Below are 26,763 nucleotides of genomic sequence, written 5' to 3'. Positions count from 1 at the left end.
AAACCTAATTATATTGTCGCAGTAACATATATGTCTGTTTAGGAAACTCTTCGAATGTTGTCGATATAACATAACTATAAACATTTGTCATAGGTTGGATTTATAGCAAGCTATATAACCAGATTCAACCCACCGTTTTCTTCGTATGTACCAAATCAGAAATATGGTAGATGTATTATGCTTGTTCCGTTGATTGATAGCGTTTTTTTTTTCTTTTTTACGTTTTTATATGACTCTTCTTTTTTGAATTTGCTTTTAGTTTTTTTTTTTTTTATTCTTAATTCTAGTAGACAGCTATTTATCATTGAATACACTTTTATAAGAATGGTTAAACTTTTCTCGTTCACAATAGGCCAAGTAGAGATACTTTCTATAAACGTCAAGTAAGCAACAATCCATTTTTCAATTAATAAATCTTAAATACATGCTTGTACCAAGACCTAGTTGATAAATATTCCGTATCATTTCACAAATTATACACGAAGGTCTTGAAGTATAGATTCTCTTATACATCCCGTCATTGTGTAATTGTTCAATAATAATTTTTGTATTCTTGACTTTCATTTTTGCTTATGAGCTTTGACCATATGCCTTTTTGTGTTTCTTTGGTACATATGATGTGGCTCTATGCTTGTACATCCCGTCATTGTGTTATTGTGCTATTGTAAATTTGTATTCTTGTCTTTCATTTTAGCTGATGTGTTTTGTAAGTGTGCCTTTTTGTGCTTCTTTGTTCCAAGTCAGGAGTATGACAAGTGTTATACATTCGTTTGGTGTGTTTGGGCTTTTGATTTTGCCATTTAATTAGGGACTTTCCGTTTTAAATTTTCCTTGGAGTTTAGTATTTTTCTGAATTTCCGTTTTGTATATATAATAGAGGCAACTGTAGTAATTAGCCGATGTTTAAAATTCATTCCTTCGTTTGGCAAATACAAACGCATGATCGACAATGAGAATCATGACATTTACAATGTCATATAAAAAATATGACTTGTTTTCTGCTATGTTTTTTTCCCCTACACTAAAATACATTTAGGCTAAACGTTATGATTTAACTTATCAATATAGCATGTGGTAGCTCAACATTTGTTTATCTAATTTAGTAATTAAGACTTTATTCCAAAACATAATGGACAAAATCGTATCGTTGTCATGTGCCGTGATGTATGCAATTCGAGCTTCAGATTCATTTTCTATTTTGTATCACAAGAAACACCAATGATTAAAAGGCTGTGTTTGTTTCAGAATTAATCCAATCTGGTTTAATTCAGTTTGAATAAATTCAACTGCATAATTCAATGTAATAAAACTACTATTCAGAGTATGTTTGTTTTTATTATCAAATATTATATCAGCAATTCAAAATACAAAATCTTGTGATGATGTTTTCCTAAATAAAATCTATTCAGACTATTGTTAGATTTCAGATTGAAGCAATAGTTTTCAATTCATGGAAGACCACACATATTTCTTAAATACTGATAAAGATAAAATGTTTCACTATAACAACTGAAATAAAGACTAAATTAAACGAGGACAAAGGGTTTTACACTATAATTAAGTTTTATGGTTTTTTCAATGAAAGATTTGTATCTTTTCAACCAAAACGTCGGAAAAATAAATCATAAGAGAACGAAACATCAATTTACAGATCTTAGAAACTCTACAATGAGCACATATTTTGAGGGGGCATATCTTCCAGCAACTGTTCATATTATATAACTACGTTAAATTTAGAATTGGATAATTCATTAGTTTTTGATTGGATTCGATTTAGATATTTTTACTGAGCCTTCTGCACATATGTCTATGACATTTATAAAATACATTCATATGACACCATAAAACAGCTGTAAGCTCAACATATTATTTGCATTGAAATTTACAAAATAAAATTACTAACAACATTATAATTAACTAATTCTAAGTACAATTAAGTATGTATAAAAGAGTTGAAATGCAAATTATTTGTATATTTGGTAAACTTAAGACAAAACATTTTCTTACATTTATTTCTTGACCAATCGATCAGTTTTATTTTTTAATTGACTTAAAATATAGGCTCTTAAAATGTTAATCACACTAAATTAACATTTTAAAATAATATCAAATCAAAATAATTGATAAAAACCATATCTACCGCAGAAATGATTATAGGTCAATTTGGAACCGACAAATTGTCCAACATTAGCTATGTCGACCCCGAGAAGTGAATACAAAAGTAATTATGAGGTAGAAGAGACTGTCGAGTATATTTTCAAAAATGAGTTAGCACAATAACGGCTCAATGTTACATGATACACGTGTACAAATACAACACAGTTAACGTCAGATAAACACAGTCGTTGAAAAAAAATCGTTCTTTAATATGAGGTTGGGATTAAAATATGAGGGGTAAGTGCGTGGGTCTATTTTTTGTTTCGGTATTACCATTTCAACATACAATAGTATATGAACATAAACAAGAATGTGTCCAAAGTACACGGATGCCCCACTCGCACTATCATTTTTCATGTTCAATGGACCGTGAAATTGGGTAAAAAAAATCTAATTTGGCATTATAATTAGACAGACCATACCATAGGTAACAATTGTACTAAGTTACAAGTTGATTAGACTTTAACTTCATCAAAAACTACCTTGACCAAAAACTTTAACCTGAAACTCGCACTTTCATTTTCTATGTTCAGTGTACATGTACCATAAAATTGGGGTCAAAAGTCTAATTTGGCTTTAAAATTAGAAAGATCATATCATAAGCAACATGTGTACTAATTTCAAGTTGATTGAACTTCATCAAAAACTACCTTGACCAAAAACTTTAACCTGATGCGGGACAGACAGTCGGACGCACAGACCAGAAAACATAATGCCCCTCTGCTATCGTAGGTGGGGCATAAAAAGAAAAACAAAATTTATAAAAACTAATTTGTTGTTTTGTCAAATAATTTTCAACGTTTCACAAATGTCAATCCTGATAGTAAAATAAATAGAACAATGATAACAGCAGTACGTTATATGATACACCAGGTCCAATATACAAATCCCGCTAGATTTTGTGATTTGTTTTGTTACTTTTTCACCATTGATGAAAGAAGATCAATCGGCAGTGGGAATATAATGGTAGAATTTTTCTCAGCGGCTATGGAATTCAGTGTCTGTAAGTATCGCAGTTGTATTGCCGCGGGAGATTCCATCATAATGTCGGCTGCTTCCTTTAAAGCACGTGACGCCTTCTGCTCACCTTCTGCTGCTAGAACCTAATAAAAAAAGAAGATTATTTCGTTACGAAAAATAAAAAAACCAACATCTACTGCTACATATAACTTAATGTTTTGGAAATACAATGTACATATACCAAAAGTGATTTATAATGAAAAAGAGATGCGAGGTCTATGAGACAATGTATCAACAAATACATGCTAACAAAACTGCATATAAGGAGGTTTAAAAAAGAGAAGAAAACTGTATGACTGCATGTCGTGAAAAGAACGATTGATTTTGGAATTTCTAGGAAAAAACGAGACCAAAAAAAAAAATGAGAGCCACATCTTTAAACCGTTTCAGAGCACACACATTAAAGAGGACTAAATGTGATGTGTGTACTAACAAGATTTAGACACGGATACATACAAATTGAATTTAGAGAACCAATGTTACCTTAGCTCGTGCTTCTCTTGATGCCTCTGCTTCTGCCGCCATTGCTCTTTGTAACTGTTGTGGCAGACGGACATCTTTACTGTGAATGAAATTTGAGAATAAATAAAAATCTTAAAAAACAGTATTTAATGGATTATGAGAACTTTTCTATGTTTAATGAAAGAACAAACTGTTCAGATCCGTCACATATCAAACAGATGATTAAGATCCTTTATGTATTTAACTAGATAATTCGGACAACTGTCATGTTTTAATTTAATGTTTAATGGAACCGTGCTGTGTTAATTTTGATGGTAAAGAGAACCCTCATATGTAAACCTTATTGTAAAGAAGTTATAACACTGTCCTACGCTTGTTTGATTGTTTAAGAGAGAGCTGGTTTGTGTGTTTGACTGTTTACGTATAAACGTTATATGTTTATTTTTCATATGGGCTAGGATTTTTGTAATTTTCAAAGTACTCTCAAGAATTAATTGTACATGTACACAGCAGTTATTCTGTACATTAAGGCTTTCTTTAAACTAACGGGATGCAAACACAATCAAAAGTGATGATAAATCTCAATCTGTTATCTTGTTTGTCAGTATTTAATAAAGTTAAGTTAACTCAAGGGTAAGGTTAGTGGCAGTAGTAGTTAAACTGGTGATATTTTTTTTTGTGTTTAAATATCACCTATGTTTGGCAAATAAAGGCAACAGAAGTATACCGTGTTCAAAAGTCATAAATCGATTGAGAGAAAATAAATCCGGGTTACAAACTCGAGAGAAACACATCATTTATAAAAGGAAACAAATGAACATCAGGAACACCAGGAACATTCCAAGTGCAACAAAAAAAAACCGCCAACATACATAGAAACGAGCTATTAGACAACAACGTATTTGGCAAATGATATTAATTATCAACCAGGTGCTCCGCAGGGCGCAGCTTTATACGACCGCAGAGGTCGAACCCTGAACAGTTGGGGCAAGTATGGACAAAACATTCAAGCATGATACAGCTCTGAATTTGGATTGTGATCAAATTTTTGACATTACATGGGTTTTTTTTACACAAAACAAATGCCAAGATTTTACAAATCAATTAAAGATTTCTTCTTCAAACTTTTTAAATCTAAAATTAAATAGTTGACACAGCATAGGTTTCTGACACAGAATGAATGTGGTCTAATGAACTTAAAAGGTTTTTTTTGCCTTTGAGCAAATCACTATGCTGTTGAATATTAATCCTCTCAAAAAAATGTTTGAAGAAATTTTCTTTTTATTTATGAAATCTGAAATGAGAAAAATTTAACCCCCCCCCCCTTTTTTTTCACATCCCCGTTTCCCTTTTTCAAAACTGATATCAATTCAAATTTCTAATGGAGTTTGCAACAATAACTACTCATTTAAATACATCATAAAATATAAAGATGTAAAAAAACTGCTTGTTATCACTGAATGGTAAAGATTATTTAAATTTATCAGTTGGTAGTAAAAAGTGTATATACATTGTATATTGTATATAACAAAGATTTAAGTTGATTCTGGACAAAGAAAGATAACTCCAATTAAAAAAAATTCTTGCTATTGCACAATATTGTGCAATAGGATATTTCTTGCTTACTATTCTGGACAAAGAAAGATAACTCTAATTAAAAAAAAAATTGCTATTTCACAATATTGTGCAATTAGATATTTCTTGCCATTGCACAATACTGTGCAATTGAAAAGACTTGCTATTGCACAATACTTAATATAATAATTTTAGATCCTGATTTGGACCAACTTGAAAACTGGGCCCATAATCAAAAATCTAAGTACATGTTTAGATTCAGCATATCAAAGAGGCCCAAGAATTCAATTTTTGTTAAAATCAAACTTAGTTTAATTTTGGACCCTTTGGACTTTAATGTAGAATTTGAAATTTGAAAACAGGACCAAAAATGAAGAATCTACATACACAGTTAGATTTGGCATATCAAAGAACCCCAAGGATTCAATTTTTGATGAAATCAAACATAGTTTAATTTTGGACCCTTTGGACCTTAATGTAGACCAATTTGAAAACTGGACCAAAAAACTTCAATAATCAAGAATCTAAGTACATTTTTAGATTCAACATATCAAAGAACCCAACCGATTCATTTTTTGTCAAAATCAAACTAAGTTTAATTTTGGACCCTTTGGACCTTAATGTAGACCAATTTGAAAACGGGACCAAAAGTTGAGAATCTACATATACAGTTAGATTCGGCATATCAAAGAACCCCAATTATTCAATTTTGATGAAATCAAACAAAGTTTAATTTTGGACCCTTTGGGCCCCTTTTTCCTAAACTGTTGGGACCAAAACTCCCAAAATCAATACCAACCTTCCTTTTATGGTCATAAGCCTTGTGTTTAAATTTCATAGATTTGTATTTACTTATACTAACATTATAGTGCGAAAACCAAGAAAAATGCTTATTTGGGTCCCTTTTTGGCCCCTAATTCCTAAACTGTTGGGTCCTAAACTCCCAAAATCAATACCAACCTTCCTTTTGTGGTCATAAACATTGTGTTTAAATTTCATAGATTTCTATTTACTTAACCTAAGGTTATTGTGCAAAAACCAAGAAAAATGCTTATTTGGGCCCTTTATTGGCCCCTTATTCCTAAACTATTGAAACCAAAACTCCCAAAATCAATCCCAATCTTTATTTTGTGGTCATAAACCTTGTGTCAAAATTTCATAGATTTCTATCAACTTAAACTAAAGTTATGGTGCGAAAACCAAGAAAATGCTTATTTGGGCCCTTTTTGGCCCCTTATTCCTAAAATGTTGGGACCAAAACTCCCAAAATCAATACCAACCTTCCTTTTATGGTCATAAACCTTGAGTTAAAATTTCATAGATTTCTATTCACTTTTACTAAAGTTACAGTGCGAAAACTAAAAGTATTCGGACGCCGGACGACGACGACGACGACGACGACGACGACGACGACGACGACGACGACGACGACGACGACGCCGACGCCAACGTGATAGCAATATACGACGAAAATTTTTTCAAAATTTGCGGTCGTATAAAAATCTATAATTATCCAAAACTCATTTTCTTTTAGATATACATGTGATCTAATCATTGTTCAATAAGGACCGGATATATTTTTTCATGTTGTAAATTTCATCCTACATGTATAGTCTGATAAACGATAGAGAACAATGAAAGAGGGGTGACACAAGGGTGATAAATTTCCCTAAATCACGCTTTTTGTACCCCCCCCCCCCCCCCACACACACACACAAACTTTCCCCCCTTCTTTATCATCTTTGTTCAAGATCAAACTTTATTACTCCATTTAACCTAAACGAATCTTTAGTTCCTACAGGGGAAGGACACGATTTTGGAATGCGGTATGCACATCCAATAATTGTGTTAACTCCCATTTGAGAACTAAAGATTCGTTTAAAACTGACACAGAGGTGTACCAATTCGGATTGCATTTTGTCTCGAAAATCGGATAAATTCGGTTGAATGGTTTTAAGTAAACATATTCCTAGACTTTTTTTTATCAATGTAGGTTCACATAAACACAATTAAAATAAGACATAACGAGCTTTTGACTGACATACATATACAAATGTTTACATTAAGGTTAGGCTTGCAAGCGTGCATAAAACATTAAATTATCTCATGTATGCAGCATAAAGAAATCCTTCTAATGCTACAATTATTTGTTATGCTAAAAAAATTATATCACATGAAAATATATGGTAATCATACTCCAACCAGGATAATATGTGTAGATTTTACTGATATCTAGTACGATGAAGATCTGACGTGGATTTGATACGATCTGATAATTGCTATGTTTATACACAGAGACACCATATTAATCAAACTAGCTTGTCTATAAGTTAACGCATTTTAAGTTCAAGCAAAATATATTTAGAACTAATCGATGATGGAATTGGGAAACACGGTCAGCGATGAACAGCTTACTGAACGGGCTTCTTCTGTTTGACTGTTATAGCACGAATGCTCAATTTAGTTGATATTCAATCATTTATTTTCTAAAGTTGTTATTTAAAACAAAATGCCAAATAGAATTGTATTTTTCAAATAAACTCATCATAGATACCAGGACTAAATTTAATGTATACGCCAGACGCGTTTCGTTTACAAAAAGACTCATCAGTGACGCTCGAAATCCAAAAAAGTTAAAAAGGCCAAATAAAGTACGAAGTTGAAGAACATTGAGGACCAAAATTCCTAAACGTGTTGCCAAATACAGCTAAGGTAATCTATGCCTGAGATAGAAAAGCCTTAGTATTTCAAAAAATTCTACTGGCATGAAAATACGGATTGTTTGTGTTATTAAAATTTGCTGTTATAAAATGTTAGAAGTTATTATAAATTAAGGAATGTATCTCCCTCATGCAAAGCTCTGATTCCTTTCACGGATTTGGCTATACTTTTTGGAACTTTTGGATTATAGCTCTTCATCTTTTATATAAGCTTTGGATTTTAAATATTTTGGCCACGAGCATCACTGAAGAGACATGTATTGTCGAAATGCGCATCTGGTGCAGGAAAATTAGTACCGTTAATGTTTTTGTAAACAGTAAAATAAATACATGTATAACAATATCAATGACAATTCATGTCAATGGTAACTTCTTTCTTTAGTCGTATTTCTGAGTTACTCTTCTGCGAACTTCTTGATTAAGGGTCATATAGATTCACTATACGTGCGGATCTACATGTAATTAATAAGATTGGTTTGATATTTATAATTAGATTTCTTAATCGCAGCACTTATATTGCTTTGGTAGAAATTTGATCGCGTTTGACCTAAATTAATAGACCTAGATTATAGCTTTTGTAATTTAAACTTTTTGAGGGTTATATTCTTAATACATACATTGCTAGAGAACATCTTTATACAATTTCACGCTATTGTTGTCAATATAATGGAAATTGAAGCGACTGTCATACAAGTGAGAGGTTTAGCTAGCTATAAATCCAGGTTAGATCCAACATTGTCTACATAAGAAATGCCTATAGCAAGTCAGGAATATGACAGTTGTTATCCATTCGTTTGATGTGTTTGAACTTTTGATTTTGCCATTTGATTAGGAACTTCGTTTTGAGTTTTCCTCGGATTTCCGTATTTTAGTGATTTTACTTTTACCATGTTCATGTGGCTACTTACATTTCAACTCTTTCTACTTTGATACCCCATGGGTCAGTTGACACATCTAAAATGGTCTGAAAAATACAACCAAGTCAATGGAATTCATTTATTTCAAAACAGAATAATGTTACATCGAAAAAAGAAAGTATGGTACTTCAGAGTCGCACTGACACCAAAACTATTAAAGTATAAAACTAATCATATTCACTTACAAGTTAACATTATCGCTTCGACACCCTCATGGGTAGTCAGGTATTCCCTTCTGTTATTTAAGTTAATGAAAACATTTTTTTTATTATTGGCACTGGGGAAATACATTTCTGTACATTCAGGAAGAATTGGCAATGTCTCTTCAAGAATAACATACGCCGACTTAAAATGTAGACTATATTGCTAAGTTATACTTATAAACTCTAATCTTCTCAACAACTGTTTGTGGTTATTCCAGAAGATGTAACCTTCCGGAGCACCTGAGATCACCCCTAGTTTTTGGTGGGGTTCGTGTTGTTTATTCTTTAGTTTTCTATGTTGTGTCATGTATACTATTGTTTTTCTGTTTGTCTTTTTCATTTTTAGCCATGGCGTTGTCAGTTTGTTTTAGATTTATGAGTTTGACTGTCCCTTTGGTATCTTTCGTCCCTCTTTTACTACACTTAAAATATAAGTATCAAACCTGCATTTGTTCTGAAATTGTTTCTCTTTCCGATAACAACTCTGACATGTTTTTTGTGCCAAGGACGTTCCTCAAGGTCGTAGCTGCTAACAACTTTGTAGAATACTGTGCATTCTCTACATTACAAACAGACATAGTCGGGTCGAATATTCTACTGTAGACCACAGCATCTACAGCTACAGTCACAGAATCCTTGGTCAAAATCTGTAAAGGGAGAAAATACTTATCAAACGCTGTGAAAGGTGTTATATATAGATATAAGAAGATGTGGTATGAGTGCCAATGAGACCACTGTCCATCCTAGTCACATTTTGTAAAAGTAAACCATTATAAAAAAAAACCATTCGTTATAATTTTTTTAAATCAAGTTAGTACTTTAAAATCAAAAGAACCGTCTATCGCAAGATAATGTTCTAAACGTCTACAAATCATTGGGACAAAAGTTAAAAGATGTTTCAGAAGTAGCCAGTCAGTCCGCCCAGAGCTTGCAATAAAAAGAGAATTTTAAGTCAATGATGTCGAGAAGTATATGTGAATTGGTTCGTGACCGTTGAAAAACATATTAAAGATTGAGAGAAAACTTACTTCCTGTGGAGGAACATCAAAGGCTGTCGTACGTAAATCTACTTTCTTAAACTCGTCAAGACAGGGGTAAACGAAGAACATTCCTGAAGATATAAAATCAGTTTGCTTTACCAGTACGCTTTATTGCAATTTTTCTCTCACCCGACTAAAAGCTTTGTGATAGTGTAACCAATTTTAACTTTTCATGCTTGGACTTTACTTTTGATATTTCAGTTTTCTTTACTCTTAAGTCCAATGGCTTTAATTTCAATGGCTTTGATGAGGAAAGTCTATTTCTAGGATGAAGTTTTACCGCAGCAACAAAAGGACACAAACATTATTGCTTTTAAAATTTAAACAGTGCAAGCTCAACGTTGCTTGGTTTAAAGTTGTAATAATACAATTACGCAATTTAAAATAAATATTTGAAAAGAAAGCTATAAAAGATCATAAGAACTCTTTTGGTTTATGCAGTGCTCTTGACTTGATACGCTACAAACATAAAATGTTTTGTAAAAAGGTATTAATGAATTAAATAAAATCAGTATTTCATGATATAATTCAACAAAACATCCGCCATCATTTCAAGCCACATTACTTGTTATCAACACTACGTAGTCTAACTGACTGTTGTTGACTTTTTCAAAGGCATTTATTGCTGCAAACCAGTTAGCCAATTGCAAAATGTCAGTGAATTTTTTACTCAAATTCAATATTCCTCATTTTGGATATGTTTGTTAAAAGTGCATGTGTTGCACTATACATATTATTTTTTCTATTTAAGAGCATGAGCCATACTTCTAATCACATCATAATAAATATACTGACATACCTGGTCCTTTGGCCCCACCAGATACTACTCGCCCTAGTCTAAATATTACAGCTCGTTCATACTCCTGAACAATCTGTAAATATAGGAAAAGCCCTTACATTCTTGTAAATAATCAATCCATAACATGTAAAACAATGGATACACAACTATCGTCTCATACTCCGGATCCCAGGATAGCCGACATATTGCAATTTCCTTGTCCGTCCTCCGCCCGTTTACATGTCCGTAGGTCTCTCTACATATTTCTCAGCTTTCGTGCTAAGAATGATTTAATATTTAATCTTGAACTATATGATATTTAGGTGTACCATGAAAACAATTTTCCAAACCCAGACCTTGAGGAATTCACTTCCTTTTGGATGATTCTCTGCATTTTTATTGTACCCTCTGACCAGGAAAACACGTTTTTGTACAATGCATGAGTCTAACAACATGTGTAATTTACATGACATCGAGTATAAATTATAGGGTTTTGTTGGATCTTTTTTTACTAACTAAATTTTTATATTTTTATAGTTTTAACTATTATTCCACTTCGGTTCTGGCACAATCTTAACGGTGAATAACCTTACACAGAATGGCATTTTTTCAGAACAGATTGTGTGAATGAGAATCTATTTCTTGGGAAAAAGCTGAAACCATCTGTCCGCCTACCGTACAACTCAAAGAGTGGCGAAGAATACCAAATGGAAACTCATAACTCGAAAATAAACTCATAACCATGAAAAAAACATACTAACAACAGTACGCAAAACCAAAGACACGAACCCCACCAAAAACTCAGGATGATCTCAGGTATCCGGAAGGGTATGCAGATTCTTCCGTACTTGTAGCTCCCTTCGTGTTACTCGTGTTAATACCAACCCCGTTGATAAGCCAAATTCGGACGGTCACATACGGGGAAAAGCGGGAACGGGATTGTCGTTACGACAATAGGAGCATATTCGTTGTCATCTGTGAAACGGATCTTACGGTACGGTCAACCAACTCAAAAATCGGATTCCCGTCAGAAAGCTTCTTTAAATAAACTTATTCTAAAAGGTTACCAATTCAACACTGTAATAAGATCATTGAATATTGTTTTTATTGGTATAAATATTGATTTTGTTACCAATAAATTGAAAGCAAACTAAATATTACTAGTATGTTATATACATATACACATTCATGGATCTACAATCTGTCGATGCCTGTAACTGGTATAGCACAAGTTCATGTTTTTCTCTGACGGTTTATGACGTCTTTGCACTAAATCCATTGGATGTGTACGGATTGATAGCTTAGTCTTAGATGCATGATTATTTTTATTAGTTGTTAGTGGCTTTGGACTAGCTGTCAGATAACTGAGAGTACTCTCAGATCTGTTCCTAGTGTCTTTTTGTTGTCGGGATGAACAAGTACCTGGACACGTCCACTTGTATTTTTGTCCATCTGATTAGTTAAGCCTTTTTCAACTGATTTTTATAGTTCGTTCTTATGTTGTACTGTTATACCACAGTCCCAGGTTAGGGGAGGGTTGGGATCCCAGTAACATGTTTAACCCCGCCACATTATTTATGTATGTGCCTGTCCCAAGTCAGAAGCCTGTAATTCAGTGGTTGTCGTTTGTTTGTGTGCTACATATTTGTTTTTCGTTCATTTTTTTATTCATTAAGGCCGTTAGTTTTCTCGTTTGAATTATTTCACATTGTCATATCGGGGCCTGTTATAGCTGACTATGCGGTATGGGCTTTGCTCATTGTTGAAGGCCTATAGTTGTTAATGTCTGTGTCATTTTGGTCTCTTGTGGACAGTTGTCTCATTGGCAATCATACCACATCTTTTTTTTTTATATTGTCAAAGAGGAACATCTGATTTCAATAACATAAAATGTCAACAAATGCCAAAGATGAAACAAATGCCGTTAGTTTTCTCGTTTGAATCATACCACATCTTCTTTTTTTATAGCAACAAGCTGATTATCAAAGTTTCTTTAACCAATTATTTATATTGGTAAGTTATAGTGATTGACAAAGCAAGTCGGTATATATCATTTAATATGCACGGCTCGGGTGACCCTAAGTAGCCCGAACGACGGAGGGTCATCCCGACCGTGCAGATTAAATTATACGATTTTCTTGGTCAACAACTATAGATAACATAATGGAACGTCCGTTTGGTGAATCGTTTTCATGTTCTTATTTCAGTTATCGCTTAGAATATCGACTTTTCTATACATAATTACTTTTTATGAACTATTAACCAGTCAATGTTTAATCAAATCTAACGTCAGTGTTTTTTTTCAGTGATTTACACTGAATACTGTACACATTGTTCATAAATATAGTCTAGCATAAACAGTTTAATCGAACAAACATTGTCTGACCGTTTTTATTCTATAAATAAGATACTAAGCATATTTACAGTCCATTATCAGAAAAGTTCAAAGAATAATAGGATCATATAGTCTACATGACAACCAAACAAAATCAATATTCAACACCAACTTTCAGATTGATATGTTTATATTATATATATTTGAACACGCTTGTTAGAATTATTTCCAAAAAAGAATGCATGACTATATGTATATGGGCAGGAATTCGCTAATGCTCCTTTAGTGTGACATTGTAAGAAAAAAATAAAAATCATTATAAGCTTCTAAATTTTTTACAAATTATTGCTACAAATGGTGTCCTTCTATTTGTAACCAAAAAAATCATTTTTAAACTTGCATCAGTTTGGAACCAAAGCAAATAATGAATTTGGAGCATGTAACATGGACACTTTTTCCAAATTGAGATTAATGATTCCTTAACTTATTCAACATTCAATATTATATATATTGATCACAAAACATTGTCTATCATCAAAACTCTAAAATGTATATTTTCATTTCTTTCAGAAATTTTGTGAAAACAAGTTTCTTCTACTTTTCTGTCAATGTTACATGCAATGTTTAAGAGAAAAATACAGTAAGAATCATTTTCTTTCTGAACATGTAAAGGCTCTTTTTCATTGTGTTACGCTCACATTAAAAAATTGTATTAATATTTTTGCAATTATCTCATTTCTGTCATAAAATAGTGACTTAAATGTTGCATGTAACGTGGACACAAAAAATATGAATAATGAACCATGCCAGAATTGACCTTAAAAGATATAAAAAGCCTCCAAACAACCATCTGAATGTAAATTAAACAATAATACTGCCACATTTCTCATATATGATATTATTTAAATAGTGGTTAATACCAAAACCATTCACCTAAATTTCAGACAGCAGACATATTTTTTAACTATACCAGAAGTTATGCTTGTTCATGGTGGTACACTATGGAAGGCTAAATTAAAAGATATTCAAATGTCAAAATAACCAGAAAAATAAAATTAAGACCAAAGATAGATCAATTGATGAAGGAGTCATCCAAAATTTCCACAACATGAAACATTTTTATATCAGTAAGTAAGCAACTGGTTTTTTTATGCACAGGGATGAGATTGATAAGAAGACAACCACACAACCATCAGCATCCACAAGTTTCTCACTCAATAACTAATACTGACAAAGTAAGGGTACAAAATGATTACATGTATCCCTCATTCATGTGACACAGTTACACTTAAAACTAATAGTATGAAAAACCAAGACAAAACATGGACAAATCTACAAGAGGTTGATACAGCTGCATTTATTGAGAATCTTATTTTCAATCGTTTACATAACTTCTATAAAGAACAATTTGGGTTTCATCTTTGAGGTTGTTGTCTGATAGACATATTACCCCATATCTTGTTTTATTTCTGCTGGTTAATCTTACATTTATGATAACTTTTTAAGGTTTAAACAATAATTTTATTTCAAACATTCAAAACAAGTTTCTTGTTTCTTGTTTTCTGTCTCCAACATCTTCAACTATCTATCTGAAAAAAGAAAAAAACAAAACAACAATTAATCTACCCTCAAACAGAACCAAAATCCATGCATAGATTATAAAATTTACAATAATATAGAAACTCTCAAATATCTTGTTTCGATTTTTCAATGCCATTTCATCTTGAAAACTTGTTACCTAAACTACAGGAAGCCACAATTTAAAGGGCCCCATAATGACCAGTGTAAAACAATTCAGAAGAGAAAACCAACACCCACTAGACCATAGTCCTGTTTTCAACTTTATTTGGCCTTCTTTTACTTTTTTGTTTCATTGGCGTCACTGAAGAGTCTTTTGTAAACGAAAAGCGTTTCTGGCCTACAAAATTTCAATTCTGGTATCCATGATGAGTTTATTATTATTATTTTGAAATCAGAAGGAGCCTGAACCTCTTATAATGCAAAAGGTATTCTGGAATGTCAATTATTGGCATAACAATTTAAAAAAAAATGTTACAAATTGAATTCCTCATGATTTCTATAATGAGCATCAGTAAATACACATGATACATGTGTTGACTGGTGATTGAAAAGGGATAAATAAACAAGATTTTGAAATAACTATCTTCCACACTGCTGTAGAATAGTTAAATTGGAGATCACTAGTATGTCTGCATGCACAGTCACCATCATCTGGTTTTCTGACACAGAAAAACACTACTATCTGACTGGCTGAAAGGACCGTCACCACCTGACTCACTAATAGGGACCTTATCAGACTGGCTTACACAGACATCATAATCTGCCAGGCTGATAGGGTTATCACCATCTGACAGGCTGAAAGGGATATCACCATCTGACTGGCTGACAGGGACATCACCATCTGACTGGCTGACAGGGACATCACCATCTGATTGGCTGACAGGAACATCACCATATGACTGACTGGCAGGAACATCACCAACTGACTGACTAATATGAACATCACCATCTGCCAGGTTGACTAGGACATCACCATCTGTTGGCTGACAGGGATATTACCCTCTGACTGGCTTACAAGAACATCACAGATTGACTGACTGACAGGAACATCACCAACTAACTGATTGACTGATATGTACATCACCATCTTCCAGGCTGACAGGGACATCACCATCTGTCTGGCTGCCAGGGACATCACCATCTGACTGGTTGTCAGGGACAGTATCTTTTTGCAGCATCTTCCTGAGAGTTTTCTTCGTCACATTTATTGCTGATCATCTTTTTCTTTCTTTGGTTTATATTGCCTGTAGATTTTTTTTATTAAAAAAAGCATGTAAATTTTCAAGACCGACACCAATTTTGTTGTCAATGAAGAAAATACACTTCTATAAAGAATATTTATATTTAGAAATAAAGATGAAGTTTGATGGTGGTAAAACAAGTTAAATTATCAATAATCTCTTTATAGAGCAAAGGAGTTAGTAAATGTTATCAGTTCTGTTCATGCGTGTAACGTTGACAGAAAAGTAAAAGGTTGTATGTCAATGTTACATACATGAAGACCAGAAGATATAAGTGGTGTGCTTAATAGTCAACTTTGGAGAAATAATATAATTGCTGCCCAGTAATATCTAATTAATCATTTAGGTTATAAAATGTTATATAAATGTCTGACTTTAAGGAAGTAATACCTTTGCATGTAACATAAAATAATCTTGACACAAAATATTGTTGTCAATGTTACTAACTAGTGTTAAAAGACAAATTAAACAGGAAAACATGAAAACGCTTTAATTTTGTAAAATAAAAATAAGATAATAGCTCCATATGGCAGTAAGTTTTGTTTACGCATGTAACACTGGCCTGAACATGTAAAAGTCTAAATAATAGACTCTGTCAATGTTACATACACAATTTCTTAATGAAAAAAAAGTTTAATTTGGGTTTACTTTATACATTATTTTTTAAAATAAGTATCATAATAATAACTTTGAATATTAAAAATTAGATAAACTGTTGATTTTAACACAGTAAAATCTTCTCATGTAACACAAAAAAGACCTGATACAAAAATCGTAGTCCATGTTACTCATAAAGTTATCATAGGAGCATCAAAGAAATTGTGTGATGACAATATTTCAGATGTTAGTCATTTATAAACTCAGATAAACTCATTTTAAAGCTCATAACAGAGGTTTGGAAATCAATGCTTTTAAAACATTATAATTCTGGGTTATGTATGTAACATTGACAGGAACACCAACAAATGATGAGGAAAAATTGCTGGTCAATCAGGAAAAAAATAAACACAAATAATTAAAACTCATTTATTTCTTTAATATCATTTTAATGAAGCAAATTTAAATTTCAACAAGATTTTATTGATTGAATAATTGTATGCACATTTATTAGGTTGTTAGCATGTAACCTGGACGCAGAAGATGTGTCAATGTTACATGCCATTAAACAATAAGAATTACAAGTAAATATTGTAAAGTCTAGAAATCAAGAAAGATCAACAACTTCTCTGTTTAGAATTCAGCATAAATTTACATTTGATTTAATATTATGCACTGGCCAATTATGCTTTAAGTGTAATAAAGTAATATTGTTTTTATTCTGGTGTCAATGTTACATTTTATGTTTTCAAATTAAGTGGCCAGTTATCTTTATAATGCTGAGAATGAATACAAGTACTAGTTAATCAAATTGGCAATTAATCTGTGGTATTTCATGTAATAAATTAGATTGATAAGGCAAACCGTACAAAAAAAAGCTTTTGCATGTATCATAGACACCTTTCCTTGGTAAATATTTTCGTGTCAATGTTATGTACAGAAATCTCTCCAGCAATAAAATGGATATCGTAAGGGTCAAACCTGTTTAAATACAAGATAAACTTATATTTTTTGACAAAATTGCAAAGCAAGTCACACATCATTATCAAAGAACCTAATTTACACAGAAAGTGCATGTAACACTTCATTGTGAGGTAAAATTAACCTGGTCCCACTCTCTTATCATCTGCTTGATCACTGGTAGATGCCAAGTGTGAAAGATGGCAAAGCCACATTTTAATGTAATTGTCAGTGGGTTGAAATGTGAAAAAAATAATTATGGTAATGCTTACTATAAAAAGTATGCAACTGTTATAAAAAGATGAGTATTATTGGGCAGTATTGACACGAAAATGAAATAAAGTTTTCTTACCTTCTATATTTTTCAAACTTCAGTTGATTGATAAAAATCATGAAATCCAAATTGTACCCATTGTTGACAGCTTTCAAAATTTGCCATGCTGGACCAATAACTTGTTTCCAAAGCTAATCAGCTAATGAAAAGGTGCATGTAACATTTGTTGACCCGAAAAGTTACATGCACTTGTCCATTTTCAAACGTATTTTATTTGCAGCAATAATCGGATTCTGTACAAAATGGGGTTTCTAAATGATAGACCGATCATTTTGCAGTTGATTTTCAACTATTATAGTAGAACAATTCTTCAGGCATATTCTAAATATGGCATGGGGTTTTGCCACTGCAGAAATGTCACACTTTTTGTCTACAGTTTTCAACTGCCAGCACTTAACAAGTGCTGATTTTTTGTTGATTTTTTCAATTGGATCCATTTTTTTTGCATTTGGCAATAAAGACTAACCCACTTTGATATTTAAACAATGTTTATTCTCCAAATTTGCATGATTTCTTTATTTTTTAATTGGATAAACACTATTGACCCTAAAATTTCACTAGCGAATTCCTGCCCATATATTGATTGGACTTGAATGAAAATATAAATTGATAAAGTTTAAATCATTATTGAGTTATATTGTTTTAAATAAAATAATAGACATGATAGAATTTGTGAAGCAGCAAATTGATGTTGACATTTCCCGTATCGTGGTATAATGTGATAAATATGATTGTAGGGAGAATTAAGAGAGTTCAGACAAATCAGGAAATCTTTTTTCGTGTACTAATACAAACTAGGTCACAGTGACATAAATACACTATATATATATTCGCTTGAAATATTAAACATTCATTTGTTATTAAAAGCGACATATTCACATAATACTATAGAGACATGGAATATATTTACTCGAGATTGAACAGAAACGAAGTTCAAAATAACGCAATTAAGAGTGCACACGCTGAAATGGCTCGCCTCCTTTACTTTTCATGATAGAATTTATGTTTAGAATCTGTAAAGCGAAGGTTATTTTGCTAAAGTACTTTGTATATATGACTTTTGGTGTTTTGTGATACAAATGGCGTGGCTCTGTACTTATACATCCCGTTACTGTGCTATTGTAAAACATCTTGTGTATTCTTGTATTTCTTTTTTGCTAATGTGATTTGTCTATATGCCTTTTTATATATTTGATACATACATGAAATTGCTCGGTACTTATACATCCCGTCATTGTGTTGTTGTACTATGGTACCGTAAGTTTGTGTTTTCTTGTCTTTATTTTGCTAATATGCTTGGTCTATAAGCCTGGCATTTTGTGCTTCTTTTTTGCATATTTGTTTGTTTTTAAAGTGATTAAGATTATAACACAATGCTGACTGCTGTATCCCATTTTTTTTAATTTTTTTACCTATTTTGTCTGTTTGTTTTGTTCACACATCGTTGTCAATATAATGGAATGTGATGCGACTGTCATACAAGTGAGAGGTTTAGCTAGATTTAAAACCAGGTTTTATCCACCATTTTCTTCCACAGGCACTTGTCTCAGAATTTTTTCCCCCTGTATACCTTAATATAACACAAGGTACTTAACTTGCATTTTAGAAAAATGTCAGGCGGTGACGAAATTTCGTTATATGCCGCTTTCTAGACTATCAACCCCACTAATACTTGTTATATCGTAAATCTAAATTGATTTATCTTTACAATGGTGTATAACATGCCTACATTTGTTCTCGGAATCATCCGTAGCAATCCTACCCAAGTATGTCAATTGTAATAATTTTGCAAACCGCTGATGAATTGGCAATTAACGCGTCACGTCTCCTTCAAAAAAGCATATAGAAAGATATCAGCGTCTTTGTTCTAATTGCTCACTTGGTAAAGTTGAAGATGAGCTTCATTTCTTATTAGAATGCCCTCTTTATGGTATTCAAAGGGACGATTTTTTTAAAGACATTTCTAACAATTGTTGTAATTTTATAAATTTAAATAAATCTTCTAAATTTTTATGGCTCTTGACCCAAGAAAATGTTACTCTTATGGAAAAACTGGGTTGTTATATTTGTGACTGTTTTGAATTAAGGAGATCAGGTATGAACACTGACACTAAGTCAAGTAAATAATTTGAGAATAAATACATATACATGTATAATGTAATTTTATTATTCTTTTATTGACAATATATACAATGTATGTGGTTTTTAGCTTGATTCTGACCAATGCTTATATTCCAAATATATATGTATATGCCTCTATTGTTGTTGTTACCAATTATGTAAATCAATTGTATCTGATTTTATGCCCTTTATTGGCCCTGTAATTTGGGAAATAAAAATATTCTATTCTATTCTATTCTATATCTCGGTTTTCGATTGGTCAATTTTATGGGAAAGTCTAAATGATACTCGGAGTTATCTGAGCTTATTTCATTTTCGTAAGTAAAGTCGAGAGAGAGTCTGAATGACATTGACGCGTCATGGGAAAATTTTTATCTAAAAAAGGAAACTCGTAACTTATTAGACACACCACTAATAACACTTGTTAGGTTTTTTTCACGGTATCTTATACAATTTTACTAACTTGGGGAATAAGTTCTATTCAAACAAGAAATAACAGTTTTTATAATTAATCATTTACTGTGAGACGTGTATTGCCAAATTTTCAGCGGTTTGCAAAATTATTACGATTGACATACTTGGGTAGGATTGCTACGGATGATTCCGACAACAAATGTAGGCATGTTACAGTGGCGGATCCAGCCATTTTAAAAAGGGGGGTTCCCAACCCAGAGTAAAGGGGGGGTTCCAACTATATGCTCCCATTCAAATGCATTGATCGGCCAAAAAAAAAGGGGGGGTTCCAACCCCCGAAACCCCCCCTCCTGGATCCGCCACTGTGTTATACACTATTGTAAAGATAAATCAATTAAGATTTACGATATAACAAGTGTTAGTGGGGTTGATAGTCTAGAAAGCGGCATATAACGGAATTTCGTCACCGCCTGACATTTTTCTAAAATGCAAGTTAAGTACCTTGTGTTATATTAAGGTATATAGGGGGGGGGGGGAATTCTGAGACAAGTGCCTGTGTTTTCTTCATAAGAAATGTCTGTACCAAGTCAGGTATATAACAGTTGTTATCTATTCGTTTGATGTGTTTGAGCTTTTGATTTTGCCATGTGATTAGACCTATGGCTTTCCTTTTTTGAATTTTCTTCTGAGTTCAGTATTGTTGTAATTTTACTTTTTTTCTTCAATTATCGATATATACCATTTACATTGTCGATAATCTATGTTAATGAGTTCAAGATAAGACGAACCCTTCCACATATACAGATTCCTCTTACAATCATACAAGACGCCAAATATGGTTAACCTATCACTTATAGCACCTGACAAGACCTAATCAAACCTACCGAACATTGACTTATGAACCAGGCCATAAATATGAGATCAAAGTCATACTAACCTTGCAAGACAACATACGAAAATTAGAAGATGAGGTATGATTACCAATTAGACAACTCTCCACCAGATACCAAAAGACATAGAGGTTTACAACTATAGGTCAACTATACGGCCTTCAATACTAAGCAACACTCATACCACATAGTCAGTAATAAAAGCCCCCGAAATGACAAATGTTTAACGAGAAAACTTACGCTTTGTATTATTTACACAAAAATGAACGAAAAACAAATATAATATACAGTAACAAACAAAAACACGTTTTAAATCACTGAATTGCAGGCATCTTGACTTTGGACAAGCACATACAGAATGTGGTGAAGATAAACTAGTTTGTTAGCGCGAAACCGCCCCCTAATTTGGGACGGTGGTGAAACAATACAACATAAGAACAAACTATGAACATCAGTTGAAAATTGCTTAATTTATCAGATCGATGCAAACCGCAAAAACATCAAACAAAACCACAGACGGCGGTACGTGACAGGGTATTTACAAATTCCCAAAACACCGCAATTATCCGGTGTCTGTTATAAGATACTGAGGTTTAATGATTTCAAACAATTTAATTTAACAAATAGTGATATAATTATTATAATCAGTAGGACATTATTTCAAACTTTCGATAAACTCACCTTTATCGTAAAACATAAGGAAAATGGAAAGAACAACACTACTAAGACGATTGACAGGCCGTAAAGTACATATCCACATGCTCCAAGGTCGCCTCCACTTTCTGAAAAAGAAATGGATAACTTATATGAAACATATAAGAAGTATTTTTTTTAAATAAACATACAAGTCTTCCAGAGAATAAGGCAATGTTTGGAAATAATAATGTCAATAACTAACAGCAAAGAAAAAAAAAAGAAAGTTGGTACCATGCAGCTTTCTGGATATGTTTTAGTAATTTTCGTCATGTTACAATTATTCATTTGAAAAGAAAAGCACCATTCTAAAATTTAAAATATCAAAAAAGTTTGTATCAATTTTGAGAAATTCTACATTTTCGGGCAAATGAATACATTTTTTAGTAAAATTATGAAATGATATAAAACTATATTCATTTAAAGTGTCGTATTTTTTTTATTTTTTTTATCAAAAATCAACGAAAGGATCCTTAGCTGAGTTAAAACAAAATTGCATTCCTATGTTTAAACATGAAATGCCACAAAAAGAAACCGTTTCGCAAAGTGAGCTAAAAATTATTGGGTTTAAATATTTTGAAAATTGCTTTAATAAAATGCGCATTCGTGTGATAGGCTGCTTTAATTGAGGTTTCTAGCTTCGTCACCAACCTTAATTGACCTGGAAAATGTGTACGCGTTTTCCGAGAAAAAAATGTGTACTACTGTTTGTCAAGTTTCCACAGTAATACAATCATGTTTAGATTGCAATACAAACAGTATCAGTTATCGTATATCCAATAAAATACAAGGCAGACTGATTGACACCAGATCCCCTTGATGCCAGGCTATGAAAATGCCAAAGATGCCTGAGGAAAATTCCCAGAATTCCTTAGGAAAATGATATTTGTCTTCAAATACAAAATCTGTTTTCCAGTGGGGTGCGAATCATATAAGAGATTGCATGCCATCAATTAATTATGCAGTACATTAGCTGTTCCATGTCGCGTTGTAATCTATTGTTTTGCTATTTAATTGTACATACCCTTCTGTTGCTCCATGACGTCGCCTTGTAGTCTCTCTAACTCCGGGTTTGGACTTTCCAGATTGGATCTGTAGATAAAGTACAATATCTACAATTTTATTTGAATTATTAAAGTTCGTAGTATCTGATGTGTACACAAATATTAACAGTAAAATCAATTTAAAAATTGTCAATACTGGATTCCGCAGAGACCAATTTTATAACAGTAAAATCAATTTAAAAATTGTCAATACTGGATTCCGCAGAGACAAATTTTAGCAATACATGCCATATGCGTTTAATAGGAATTAAATATCTGCGCTTACAGCAAAGTTATCAGTAAAATCAATAGAAGCCTAACATGATGAGAGAATATTTATCGTTGTTTTCTACAGGGAAATTATGATATAGTGATTACTAAAGAATGTTTACAATTCCCAAGGGAGAATACATAACAATAACTGGTACCCTGTTAGACGATTTGCTCTATGCTTGTGTAACTTGATTATTTATAGGACGTTAAGTTTATATACATTAGTGGATGCTCAGCAATCATAAAATATTAATTGTTTAGCCGATAAATGTCGAAAGGAATTCGATATGATTCCTTCCTTGATGTTTGTTTCCTTACCGCTCAGTGGCAAAATTGCCTCGGTGCACTGTTGTTACGTGTTCGCCGTCCTCGAGCATTGCCAAGTAGATACCGTCGAAATGATCAAACCGGAGCAAACCAAAGAGTTTTAAATTGGTATATGCTGTTTCATTGCAGAATATGCGGCAAAAAGGAGTAGGAGGAGAGACTAGTTGGTAGTGATGGAGTCTGATTAATGTGTTTGGTTAGGACGAATGTCTTCCTGTGCAATGGTACCTTGTGAACGAGTTTAGCCGGGTTATTTTTAATTCCGACTATGAAATCTAAAAGGAATCTTTCGCTCCTTAAATTTTCAGCAGTGTGGCAAGATCGGAAAATGACCTAAACAATAGCAATTTGTATACATGTGCAATTAACAAATAAATAAACAGATGCTTCTAGACATACATGACATATAATAATAGAAGATTATAATAGCAATGTCAGTGACTGCTGCAGTTATAACACGTATTCGTAAATAGTGTCCAAACTGTCACAGAGGGTGTCTTCTGACTATTCCAATAATTAGAATTTTCTTATTATTCCAAAATGGAAAGAACAATAGATGATTTTATCTCAAAATACATTGTTTATTGTCATTTGTGACTATTTATTCAAAAAAACAAGGTAATACCTTTTAAAGCAAAGGGAAATTCATACTTTATGTAAAATCAATGGTCAAAGGATGAGCATGATATTTTTAAACGAATCTATCAACATGATCAAAACGTAACAGTTTAAAATTAACAAAAATACAAATTGTATATTTACACATGATCAGAGGAGGAGTTAAATCCTGATGACATCTACCAAACTACAAACCAGCTTCAGAATCAAATGAAAATTATTATTTTCTATGAAGGAGTAACTAAATATTTCAAAAAAGATTTTTATAAATTTATATCATTAACTTTAAAGTAAAACAATCAGAAATGTTTAAAATTTAAACAGAGCTTTACTTTGACTCTTGATATACATGATATAAGGCAAGCTTACTGACTTTGAGAACATTGTTCCAAAAACAATTTAAAATGTGTTCCTATGACAATTTCACGCCAGCTTCACGTTTTCTCCACGCGGCATTGACTCTGGACGTGACTGTTTATCCCTTGCAGTTAAAATTTTAATAGTATAAGACATGTAAGATCTCGTGGGGGTTCATTAGCATGATTAGTATATATATATATATATTTTTTTATTATTATTAATAGATTAGTTGATCTTAGTTTCTTAAAGTGTAAATATATGAAAAGATGCAAACTTTTCACTGAATATGGTAAAAGTACATAGTCATGATAGTACACATGGCACACACAACAAATTGTTATTAACAAGGTCATGTTGACCCAAGTATTGTCTGACCATGCTGACCGTGAGATGACCCGCAAAACGTCTGTCTGATAATCAAAATATAATGGCTCATACAAATGGCGAAATCGACATGGCTATTATATAGGATGTTCATTTACTAGAAGTGTAATCTATTATTAAAATATAAACATGTATCACAGAGGCGGATACTCTTTGTAAATTTAGATTATCCGTTACTGTAGAAATATATTGTTATAAGTCACTTTCGTTCATTTTGGAATACAAATCCGTGTTCACTTTATTTTAAATACATATGTATATAACATTACAAAAACAATTGTTATAATGCTATTCAATTCCATTGGTTCAATAAGAAAACAGACATGTCTAGTATATAAAGCTTTTTATAATGAATGTATCCTGTTCAATATAAATAAACAGTGATCTGTGGTAATAAAGATTAGCCTCAAGATTTGTGTGTACATATGAATGTATAAGGTATTAATGAATGTTATAGCTGCAGGCTGTAGGCGAGTACACTCTCAGTATACACTACACATGAAAGTATAAATAATTGCTACCCGATGCATGCCACGGTATTGGCATTTTGCAATTAAACAGATATTGTAAATATGATTGATGTAAGACTTCGTTGTATATTGCGGCTAATTTACTAATGCTTTTGACCTACCTTGGTAAGAGCTAACAATAAAGAATGCACAGTATCTTCTCATCAGTTATCATCCGTGTAAACCGGAAGACAGATCTAACTTAAGTTGTCATGGAAACGAAATTATCTGTACTATAAACAGATCGATGATGACTGATGAGACGCGTCTTTTTCTAAATTTTAACCGCTTTGTTTTTCATGAAATATCAAATACCTTGACGAAGACATTGCAACAGAGTGTATTGTACTTCGAAATCTTCAATATTCAAGTATAAAATGATCTATTATAAACATAAATCCTTGCATAGTTATTAAAGTGAATTATTTAAATTTACGAAATCAGCTTACGGTAACACACACATACACATGCACACACAGAGACTGATGATTAATTCATTTATGTCTTATTAATGCATGATCATTTGTGTGATAATTTGATAACCGCCCAGCCAAAATAGAAATTAAGATATAATGGCAATTTTTCTTTACTTCTATTTTAAAGGACTTATCGATTCTTTAAAGTATTTATTTCAAATTGCACGTGTTGCAAAAATAAATACAAATTAAAGTATATATAGGTATAAAATGATCAAAAAGTAGTTTTTTTTTTTAATTTAAAAGCAATACAGCTATGGATAATCAAGCAATTAATGTAATGGGATCTGATACCAGATGTGCAATCATATCGTTGTGATATCGTTTACTTACAGATTTATATCAAAAGAGACAAATTCATATCATTTTGTCATGCAGACTTGTTTTAGTTGTAGTCATTTGTGTGACCGTTAAACACTTGATTTTGTGTAGGGCTGATGGCCCCACCAACACATACATCATACATGCAGGGACAATGTATATGACTCAGTAATAAACAGCTGCGCCATGAGCGCATGATACGCCCGACGTCTTATGTGGAAGTCTTAGGCATTACTCATAAATAGTTTATGAGAAAGTTTTAAGCAATAACCATATTTTATTTTAGAGACACGGCGGGACATGTGAAACCCCCCACCTGTTTTCTTTTACAAAAACTAAATATTACCAAAAAATTTTTTTGAATCAAAACCAAAAAGTATACAGATCTTTAGATTAATATATCAAAGAAGTGTG

General features: G+C 32.3%; 1 protein-coding gene across 1 annotated transcript; it reads right to left on the bottom strand.

The window, feature by feature from the left end:
- Positions 1-1,315: 1,315 nt before the first annotated feature.
- On the bottom strand, positions 1,316-25,819 carry LOC139511765 (band 7 protein AAEL010189-like). The gene is made up of 9 exons (XM_071298817.1): positions 25,675-25,819; positions 23,063-23,130; positions 22,027-22,127; positions 10,894-10,966; positions 10,083-10,165; positions 9,498-9,701; positions 8,843-8,898; positions 3,661-3,739; positions 1,316-3,260 (listed from the first exon to the last, which is right to left on the bottom strand). Exons 2-9 carry the CDS (start codon positions 23,076-23,078, stop codon positions 3,072-3,074), a joined length of 801 nt encoding a protein of 266 aa, XP_071154918.1. The 5' UTR covers positions 23,079-23,130; positions 25,675-25,819; the 3' UTR covers positions 1,316-3,071.
- Between the last annotated feature and the right edge of the window lie 944 nt (positions 25,820-26,763).

This window comes from Mytilus edulis, chromosome 2, assembly GCF_963676685.1.
Source record: "Mytilus edulis chromosome 2, xbMytEdul2.2, whole genome shotgun sequence".
Taxonomy (NCBI): domain Eukaryota; kingdom Metazoa; phylum Mollusca; class Bivalvia; order Mytilida; family Mytilidae; genus Mytilus; species Mytilus edulis.
This window is presented reverse-complemented; position numbering and strand designations above follow the sequence as displayed.